The 10,629-nt window shown below is 40.7% G+C and overlaps 1 protein-coding gene across 1 annotated transcript in view; it reads left to right on the top strand.

Moving 5' to 3' along the window:
• The window catches only part of ecpas (Ecm29 proteasome adaptor and scaffold), a 26,283-nt gene extending 16,849 nt beyond the window's left edge, over nucleotides 1-9,434 (top strand). Inside the window, exons 33-49 of the mRNA XM_050044519.1 lie at nucleotides 293-340; nucleotides 439-557; nucleotides 2,432-2,582; nucleotides 2,689-2,754; nucleotides 2,934-3,023; nucleotides 3,193-3,259; nucleotides 3,350-3,441; nucleotides 3,535-3,601; nucleotides 3,730-3,927; nucleotides 4,031-4,242; nucleotides 4,361-4,404; nucleotides 4,521-4,713; nucleotides 4,838-4,988; nucleotides 5,787-5,892; nucleotides 7,118-7,206; nucleotides 7,300-7,371; nucleotides 8,420-9,434. Of these exons, the coding sequence (XP_049900476.1) occupies nucleotides 293-340; nucleotides 439-557; nucleotides 2,432-2,582; nucleotides 2,689-2,754; nucleotides 2,934-3,023; nucleotides 3,193-3,259; nucleotides 3,350-3,441; nucleotides 3,535-3,601; nucleotides 3,730-3,927; nucleotides 4,031-4,242; nucleotides 4,361-4,404; nucleotides 4,521-4,713; nucleotides 4,838-4,988; nucleotides 5,787-5,892; nucleotides 7,118-7,206; nucleotides 7,300-7,371; nucleotides 8,420-8,559 (1,905 nt within the window). The 3' untranslated portion in view covers nucleotides 8,560-9,434. The remainder of the gene's footprint in view (nucleotides 1-292; nucleotides 341-438; nucleotides 558-2,431; nucleotides 2,583-2,688; nucleotides 2,755-2,933; nucleotides 3,024-3,192; nucleotides 3,260-3,349; nucleotides 3,442-3,534; nucleotides 3,602-3,729; nucleotides 3,928-4,030; nucleotides 4,243-4,360; nucleotides 4,405-4,520; nucleotides 4,714-4,837; nucleotides 4,989-5,786; nucleotides 5,893-7,117; nucleotides 7,207-7,299; nucleotides 7,372-8,419) is intronic.
• The last annotated feature ends 1,195 nt before the right edge of the window (nucleotides 9,435-10,629 follow it).

Consider the following 10,629-nt stretch of genomic DNA (forward strand, 5'->3'; position numbering starts at 1 on the left):
TCACTTATGTTGCCAGCTGTTTAGATGTTGATGGCTGTGTTTTGAGTAATTTTCAGAGGAAGGTAAATCTATACTACTATACAAGCTGTACACTGACTACTTTAAGTTATATCAAAGTGTCATTTCTATAGTGTTGTCCCATGACAAGATATAATAAAATATTTCCAAAAATGGGAGGGGTGTACTCACTTATGTGAGATACTGTACATACAGCAGAATAACTTCAAACACATTACAAGTACAAGCACATTATTTAGAAATGTGATTGTGACTGCGTTATGTTGTGTTTCAGGAATCTGTGAGGAAAGCTGCAGACCTAACACTGAAGACACTCAGTAAGGTAAAGATGTTTGTCACAGCATCGGCCCGTGTATATATCTTAATAATAGTTTGTGTGTACTCAGGCATGTACAAGTGTGTGTCTCCATCTCTATCCAGGTGTGTACACGTATGTGTGAGTCTACAGGCTCCGCAGCCCAGAGAACTGTGGCGGTTATGTTACCTACCCTGCTGGAGAAAGGCATCGTTAGCAATGTCTCAGAGGTCCGCTCACTAAGGTAAGATGCTTATAGTGATGCAACTTATGCTGAATGTCAGTCACTCAGATGCAAAATTAACATTTTTAAGATTCAAGAGATTCAAGCTCAAGATTCAAGATGAACTTAATTGTCATTCATGCTGTTCACAAGAGAAGTGCACAGCAGAATGAAATGATGTCACAGAAATACTAAGAATAGCAAGTTAACTATGTAAACATAGTGTACACATGATAAATGCTAAATATTGACAGAGTAAAGATAGACTGGAATTGCACACACAGGATAAAAGTGCACAAATTGTGTTTTAGTAGTGAGGGCAGGCGGCAAACTAGGTGTGGATGTTTTCGATCATAACAGTTAGGGATGCGGCAATTGTGAAATTCTGGGCCAATACTGATGCCAATGTTTAAGATAACAGTTTAGCTGGTAGCTGATACTGATGTTTTGTTGTTTATTTTGTTTTTGTTGTTATTTAATTCCCTTTTTGTGCTAGGGAAAGAAAGTCATTCAGCCTTTCATTACACTATCTTTGAATAACCACTAATTCAATCGTACATATTTATGAAAAAACCTTTAATATTACCTTCTTTCACATGAAAGACATCTTTAAAAAATAAAAGAAATAATGCGTCAAAAGCCTTTTTACTATATATATGTATATATATATATATATATATATATATATATATATATATATATATATATATTATAATTCCTACTTAAATATCTGTTATATTGCTGTAAAAACATCAACAAATCTCTCCTTTAAACAGCTGTATTTATTGAAGTTTGTTGCCAAAAACTAAATTTTGCAAGATTACATTTGAACACATCATGATTGTGTTATAATATACCTTTGCCCATATGTCTCATATTGTAACTCAGCGTCTGTCATAACCTCTTTGCCTCCGTTTGCTGTTAGTTTCAGCCATCGGCTGCTTATAGCTAAACTTAAGTCGCTCTCCTCCAGGTGATTTGTTGTTCACAATGTAGTATTATCAGGAAAAAAAGTGTGCGTCCCCAGACAGTTCGGAAGTAAGCTCACTAGGTTCTTTGCCCCTAAGGCATCTCGGGGAAGGTCTGTTTCCATCCGACAGACGATGAGATGTCATTAGTTTCCAGCCCTGCTTTTTCGACTGCACAAAATTGATGTGACGCAACAGAAAAACATCCGCCACTGCCATCGGTGAATGCCATCTCAATTGCCGATAGGCAGATGGCAGTCAACAAGGAGAATATCAACTGATACTAATGTTTGGCTGATAAATCTGTGCATCTTTAATAACAGTTTAAAACTCAGCCCACGTTGAAAGTAGATTTTTTTGCACTGTTTTTGTTTAATGAGATTCTTGTCTGTTTGTTTTTGAGTCATTTCTCCCCTTGTTCATCAGAATCATCAAGGTAACACTAGTTTCCTAATGGTCTGTTCACTCTACAAGCGACAAAGCTAGAGCGCTGCTAGCTACCTTGTCGCAGAGTCGCCACCTAAGTGTTGCTGAAGTGCTCGTTGACATAGTTATATCGTCATATGTGTGTCTGTGAACATAGATTGACACCTGGTGAAACAAAAACATATGATTGGCTGACGCTTCACTGCATCTTCAGAGGGTTGAAAAAAGTTGAGGCCAGCTCAACTTTGATTCGTGGCGCATCATGCCTGTCACACAGCGACAAGTGTTGGGCGTCAGTTTGTTGCTTCATATCACTGTCTTCCATTGAAAATGACTTGAAGCCTGTTGCTTTGTCGCCGGTAGTCTGAACACAGCATAACATGTCACGGTGTTGAACAGTATGGATCTTTGGTTTGCCTTTCAGCTGCCACATCACCAGGTTGTGATTTTGTGCCATAGTGTTGTCTGCCTTGTAAACCACTGTGTTGTATTCCCTCCCAGTATCCAGACTCTGGTGAAGATTAGTAAGACGGCCGGCGCCAGACTAAAGCCCCATGCGTCCCGGTTGATCCCGGCCCTGCTGGAGGCCCTTACCACCCTGGAGCCTCAGGTCCTTAACTACCTCAGTGTCAGAGCCACAGAGCAAGAAAAGGTAACCCCAGCCTGATACTGCATCTACACCCAGAGTCTGGTAACCTAAGTCTGTAAGTTTGATATGACTCCACTTGTCATGATTTGTGTTCTTTCTGCCTCTCTAGAGTGCCATGGACGCTGCCAGGCTGAGTGCAGCCAAGTCCTCTCCAATGATGGAGACCGTTAACATGGTGAGAAACATCATCATTACATAATAATTAATGAGTTATTAAAATCCTTGACCTTTAGGATTTTAGACTCAGTTTCAAGGTGCCACAGGAAAGAAAGCGAGGTTTCTGCTTGACAAAACACGACAGAAGTCGATGAAATTTGTTTAGTAAGGATCCATCCTATGTATCCCTGTTCTCAGTGTCTGCACCACCTCGATGTTTCCGTGCTGGGAGAGCTGGTTCCCAGGCTCTGTGAGCTGCTCAAGAGTGGAGTAGGCTTGGGCACCAAGGTAGACACACACTTCTGTAGTCTTTGATTGACTGTAAATGGTTGTTGCTTTGACCACCTTTATAAATCCACCTGTTTCTGGAGTGTTGGCCCTTGTCTCCATAATGTATGTAAAGATGGAGTGTATAGAGTCAGCCTGTTTATGTTTGTCTCTGTTATTTTCGGTACAGGGTGGCTGTGCTAGTGTGATTGTCTCACTCACAGTGCAGTGTCCCCAGGACCTCACCCCATACTCAGGTAAAGCACAAGTATGCTCATCTGTTCCTGTAATGTGTTTACTGTTTGGTGCAAGTGAACTAATGAGGAAGATCTTTTTGTTTTGTCCAGGTAAACTAATGAGTGCCCTGCTGAATGGTATCCATGACAGAAGCACTGTAGTACAGAAAGCATATGCCTTTGCTTTGGGACACCTAGTCAGAGTAAGCACCCCTTCTGTTATGCAATCTAATTATCGCAAGGTTGTTTTAAAGGACTCAGCAGGCATCAAATGTTGTATTTGTTTTTCCCATCAGACAGCGAAAGACGCCAGCGTAGAGAAACTACTTCTGAAGCTCAACAGCTGGTACTTGGAGAAAGAAGGTGAGACAGCTGAAGTCTACCACTTTCTTTAAAGTATAGTGATTCTGTATGTGCATTAAACCAAATGGTAACCTTGGACTCTGTTCTTTTCTACTCTTATTGTTTTCTCAACGCTCTTTCACTCCTAGAACCAGTGTACAAGTCATCATGTGCGTTGACCATGCACGCCATCAGCCACTATAGCCCCGATGTGCTGAAGGGCCATGCAGGAGTGGCTCTGCCGCTGGCCTTTCTGGGTATGCATCAGGCGCCAGGTCCTGATGAGGAGAAAGGAGAGGGCCACGATGCCACACTGTGGGCTGAGGTGTGGCAGGAGAATGTCCCAGGTGAGAAACACTTCAATGAACGTAGTGAAATCATATCTTGTATATGTATTTTGTTGTAGCTATGACATACGCTTTTATTCTTTGAACTTTTCTTTGATTCTAGGAAGCTTCGGAGGCATCAGACTCTACATGACGGAGCTGATCGCTATCACACAGAAGGCTCTGCAGTCCCAGTCCTGGAAGATGAAGGCTCAGGGTGCAGCTGCCATGGCAACCGTTGCCAAGGAACAGACAGGCTCATTGGTGGCGCCACACCTTGGCATGGTGCTAACAGCGTTAATGCAGGGACTATCCGGGCGCACGTGGGCTGGCAAGGTAACGGCTGATTAAACAACAGCAGAGCAAAAAAATTAAAGAGATTGTTGTGTTTTAAGATAAATTTGGGGTTTACAAATATATATGTTTATATGTATATTTTTTGCTTTTGTTTTAGGAGGAGCTATTGAAAGCCATTGGATCTGTAGTCTCCAAATGCAGGTGAGATTCCTTGCAGAACTTTTTTTCCTATGAATGCCAGTATTCTATCTGAAGGACGACGTTCATTTACTGTTTTTTATACTTAATTATTTTGCCATTTTTCCTCTGGCTTGTAGCGAGGAGCTGAAGAAGCCTTGCGCAGGCCAACCGACCATTCCTGAGGTGCTGGAGGCTGTGTTTAAGGAATGTCGTAAGGAGAGTCTGGTGTACAAAATGGCTGCTCTGCGCTGCGCCGGAGACGTGCTCCACAGCAGCCAGGAGGACCGTTTCAGCGACATGGCTGAGATCCTTTTCCCTCTGATCAAGAAGGTTCAACCACATCTGCTCATTCTGTTATTGTCTGTTTGTTATTTTGGCGCCATATAGAAAGACGATTTCGCATTTTAAGAGACCTATTTAACTGTGTTTAATCTATCTCCCTGATTCCCAACAGAACTGCCCAGAGAGCGGCGGTGCATCTCCGAGGTCACTGGATGATGATGACGATGACAAAGACGCAAAGGAGAAAGCGCTGCAGACAGACGCTCTACTCTGTGCTTTTGAGACTCTTGGAAAGACTTGGCCCAAAAACCCACAGACTCAGGGTGAGTCACAGACACGACTGGACCGCTGTTCACATGTAACAAATTAACCTATTTTGGGAAATGTTTAAACTCCAAACCACGTTTTCCCAGCTCTGCATTGTATATATTGTACATTGTGTATGGTGAGAAATACGCATCCTGGACAATAGTTAACATTCCCACAACAATATCAGGCAGCAAGGTTTGAGGCTTAAATTAATTTTCATTTCCTGTACTCTTTTTTAAGTTGAACATCCTGCTGGACTTGTGACTCACTCTTCCAGTCGTTGCTTATGTGGCAGACCACACCTGACCTCACCCCAATCTGTGATGGTCCTCATGTACTGCACAAATATACAGAATCACATCCAAACTATTATTTCTGCCTGCCCCCAGTAGAGATGAGTGGAAAGAATACCATTCTCTTTAGTCAAATTCAATTGAATTTGGCATAGCTGCTATGATTACAACTTACTGCATTCTCCCCATTGTCTGTTTTATTACGCTTTTAAATGTGTTTAATTTATGTTATTGGCTTACTCCTATTCTCGTACTTCTCACCAAAGATTATCCAAAAACTGGTTGATCCTTAACTTTTTTTGTCTTAGTGAAATGGGACCAACTTAATGATGGAAGACAAGTGAGCAAGGTCTAAAGTTGACAGATATATGAGCAGCATTATACCACTCCAATACCAAGCCAATATTTCTTGAATTCAAGAAAGTCATCTACATTGTGGGGGGTTCAAGCTCATTGTTAGAACTGCCTTGGTGTTGTAATACAGTTGTTTCATGTTGGGAACATTGTGTCTGTCTGCAGCTCGTTTCCAGGTGGAGGTGTGCAGTCTAATGTGTAACAAGCTCAAGCTAAGCACCTGGAAAGTGCAGCTTGCTGTTCTACAGTCCATGAAGGCGTACTTCAAGGGGTAAGGACCAAACAAACATATTCCTGTTCTTTGAAATTAAAGTGGAAACAGACAACTTTTACACTTTGCCCACCTAGCGTTTCCAAGTATTATTGTGCCACTTTACATTTTCCTTTGAGCCTAGACACAACTATCAACACAGGATATACTGCATTTTGTCTTGTCACAGTTACTTTAGCTTTTCCATCATCTATCATTTCCACTACTTGATACTCTTTAGTAATCGGGGATAGCTGCTGATAGCTACCAGGAAAAACAGAAGCACCATTCTCTTCCTGTTTTGGTTGTGCAATGGTTGATGTGCTTCCTTTGTACCAGAAATTGAGCCTTCATTTTTGCGGGAGATCGTACCCAGTGGCTGACAGAATTGCACAGTCAGAGCGAGGGCTTGATATCAGTACTCAGTAACTGAAAGGTACCCGAATAACCCAATACCAAGTAATATTGAAACTTCTCCAGTCAAATGATACATGCATTTGATCCTTTTTGTATCAAGAATTAGAAAAATATGACTTGTATGTTTTTTTTTCCTGCTATCACTGCAAGCATTCTTTGTGGTGTAGTCTGTGGCAGTCTGTGGTATAGTGAAGTCAAGGGTGGTGTATGCGAGCTGTTTCTACAGTTATTTGATAAATATTTTAAGAATTTGAAAACTTTGTATTCCTTTTAAAAATCATTTGGATTGGGGCGTTGGTGGCTTAGTGGGTAATGCAGGCGCAGATATTTTTTGGGCATTTTTGCCTTTAATTGATAGGAAAGCTGAGTGTGAAAGGGGGAGAGAGCGAGGGAGTGACATGCAGCAAAGGGCCACAGGCTGGAGTCGAACCCGGGCCGCTGCGGCAACAGCCTTGTACATGGGGCGCCTGCTCTACCACTAATCCACCGATGCCCCCCAAAGAAAAAAAATCTTTAAAAAAAAACAAAACAGCAACAACATTTGGATAGGGAGGAGTGGTGTTGCCATTTTTCGCAACTGAATTCTCCAGTTTCACACCATACACAGTCCGAGGGAAAGCAAGGCTTATAGAGAACCCGTCCTTATGCCGATGATATCATTATTCTATAACCATTATACTGGGCGCTCAAAATTTACTTCATAATCATAACTTAAAGCCAAAACCTTGTCTATTTCCACTTCAACTTTGAATCAAGCTGATCAATGTGTGCTCTCAGCAAACATTTCTAATGAAAGTTTTTCACATGCATGTGCTGTGTTTGCTGTCAGGTTATTGCTGCTTGAGAAGGGGAGTGAAGACTTCAATGCATTGTCACAGATCCTCACAGAGACCTGTGCTGCTCTCACTTACCCTTTAGGTAAGAGCCTCACGATTAAAGTGTATTTAGTATCATAGTGTAATATGGCTGCCTTACATCACGTGGTCATGTGTGTGTTGTTTTTCTATCCAGAAAACAAAAGTTACTCCTCTGTGAGGACAGAGGCTTTGTCAGTTGTGGATCTGATCGTAAAGAGAACTGGAGGTAAGTGTTTACAGCTACTAAGACTGCATCAAAGGAGGGTTGGTTGTGCTGTTACTTAATTTTTTTCCACGTTGTACCACCACTGCAGTTTTCTCTGACCAAAGTAAGACAAAGAAACACGTGAATTTTTTTTATTTGTATTTGTTTGCTGTGTTATTGACTTAGTTCAGTTTGTATGTGGGGAAATGAAAAGGCGAGTCCAGATTTTCTTCAGGGGCAGGTTGTCTCTTCTCTTCATTGAATGTGCAATATATTCATACCTTTTTAGGCAGTTCTATGGTAACCTATCGTCTGTCAGGAGCAAACTTGAATATGGTATTTTTTTCCACACACTGTTTCCACTAAGTGTCAGAGTGTGAATGGTTTCATGAAGCCAAACTTCCTGTTCCTTTCAACAGCCTTCCTGTTCTTACGTCAGGAATTTGAGTTTCCCTGACAACTTAAAGAAAATAAAACAGGAAAAAACACACATTGCTTTTTTTAAGTTTGAAGCTTGTGATAATGGATATTTAAATGTAAGACCGTGGAAGTAATGTAGGATCAACACGAGAGATATTTAAATTCAGATACTATTGTTTAAGAGCATATTTGTCAAATTTGAGCACAGATTCTCTCCTGTTTTACTCACAGTTGGTTCAAACCATTGCAGATTCTGTTTTCTATCAGTGAAGCATGCTGTGACGCCCAAGTAGTTGTTGTTAACTAAGTCAAATGTTCCCATGAGAGCAACGTCCTTTGCTTGCTCAAACATGTTCATCCCCCATGCCCTCTCCACTTCACACAAAGTGTGTATTTTTTACACAACGGTTTCTCTCGAGGGTAAATAAGTGGTGTCTCCTGATGCAATGCAATCTGAATGATTTCTCACAGTCAGCGTACATCTGTTTTTTTCCATATTAACAAAGTAAAAAATATCTTTAATCCAGGAGTGATGGGTAGGTGGAGCAGGGGATTTCTAATTGACAAAAGATCAAGCGTCTGTATGTATCATGGATTACTGATCCAAGTGTCGCTGATGAAAGTTCTTGTGCGTGTGTAATGTGAACAGAGAGCGAACAGTGGGACTGTGTGTCCGTGAAGAGCCGGGAGCAGCTGCAGCGCTCCCTGTCAACGCTGCAGTCAGACAGCAGACCTGACCTGAGGGATAAGGCCCAAGAGCTGCGCAGACACATCCAGAGCCAACCCTGAGCGCACGCAGACACATACACACACACACACACACACACACACACACACACACACACACACACACACACACACACACACACAGAGCTCACTAAGCCAGCCAGATACATGCAGTCACAAACACAGAATACAACAAAATAGAGCATCAAGTCATTTTTCTTCATCATCAGTAAAACATATCACACACTCCTCTGTCTGTTCATCTCCTCCTCACACATCTCTCAGTCATTGCATTACTTATCCATATTACCTGTGAGCTTTGAAGCTGGTGGAAGCTGGCAGACCGATTGACGAAGCTTGACCTTGAAGCTTGAAGAGAGAATACGTTAACACAACTTGCTCTGAGTCTGAACTGGCAGCGACGAGTGGTGAAGGGCAAGGCTATTATTGTAACGTGTCAAGTTTTATTTGGTTCATTTAAATGGACAGTAACATAATGATAATAAATGCTATATAAACCAATGTGTTGGGTTTGTGGACACTGTATATCTATAGCCCCAAATGGGGACTTTTACTACTGTTGTGGGTTTGCCTACTCATTAAATATCAGAACAACAGCAGGTCGTGCACCTCGGCTAATGGAGAAGGTTGACTGGTCGGCTCTTGTTCAAAGGTGCACTTTCAGGGGTGTGGACACTTCTCGCTGTTGGACCACTGCTGCTGAGTGATGGGAAAGATAGCTGAGACATTGGAGATCTGTCTCCGTCTCCTGTAAATGATGTTCCTTCTCCTGTTTGCAATGTGAGTGAGCAGGACCGCAGCCAATTTTGTCAAGTCTTGAGAGTAATAACAATAAAAACCCTGCTGTTAAGTTGAAAGTGATGCTCTAGTTGTTTGAATTTGTCCCTGATGAAATAAAAATACCTTGACAATTTGGACATGTGACTCTTTTGTCTTAAAACAGAATGATGGTTTAACATCACCAGCTTTAAACCAAAGCAACAAGTTCATGTCAGATGTCTCAGGGGCTGAAGAGGCCATAATTCATACCTCATGATCACACATTAATGAGACCACAGACAGGAGTTATGTACAAACACATTAATGACAGGCTAATTCAAATGTAACTCTAAAAGGCCAGACTTACATGTGTAACAACAAAACAATGTCATGCACTTTACATGTATGTAGTGGTTAGTAAATAAATTTACTCAAGTTTGGTATTTCAAGGGGAACTACACTTATTTTCAAAACTCATACATGTTATTCCTATGGTCTAAGACAGTCCAAAAATACTAGTAAACATGAACAGCTCTCTCCCAAATCCAAAAACCAGAGTGCTAAATTTGTGATACGTAATACAAAAGCAAAAAAAGCTTATTTGCGTATGTGTGTGTCCACAGTCAGGTTTCCATTCACTGCCCATAGACCAGCTCCAGACATTATATTTGATGACATCACAAATTTGAGACTTACTTCTCTGGTTCCTGGCCTTAAGAGAGTGTAGCTCACGTTCACAAATATTGACTGAACTTTTCTAGGCCAGGCAAATAACACTGAAATTTTAGGTGGTACAAAAGTACAGTTTGTTTTTACACCACTACATTTATTTTTTGTAATTTAACATTTCACTGAAATTGTACCCCATATAATTTCATGTAACAAACACCAGTGATTGATTAAACCTTACTTCTTATATAAAGAAGCATATATGCTTATATATGATAAGATACAGGGCTGTACCACTTACATATACCCAGTAATATACAAAGTATCTAAAATAAGCTCCACATTAACTACAACATTAAAATGCTCATACATGTATTAGATACTGATAAAAACAGACTAATATAATATTCTTTAATAATATGACACTGAGAAAGGAGCCATTCTTTATAATGACTACTTTTACTTCTGATACCTTCAAGGATATTTTGCTGATAATACATCTGTGCTTATACTTCAGTATTTTTACACTGTGGTATTACTACTTTGCTTAAGGTAAAGATCTTACGTTTTTTCTACCACTGGTTTAAGTTCATACTTTTTGTAAAGTCTTCTTTTTCTTTTCAGTTAACTAAAATACCGCTTACCTGCATTAAGTTAATCTAATTTGAGTTTGTATTGAGGTTC

Source organism: Epinephelus moara, chromosome 5 (genome assembly GCF_006386435.1).
Source record: "Epinephelus moara isolate mb chromosome 5, YSFRI_EMoa_1.0, whole genome shotgun sequence".
NCBI classification, from domain to species: domain Eukaryota; kingdom Metazoa; phylum Chordata; class Actinopteri; order Perciformes; family Serranidae; genus Epinephelus; species Epinephelus moara.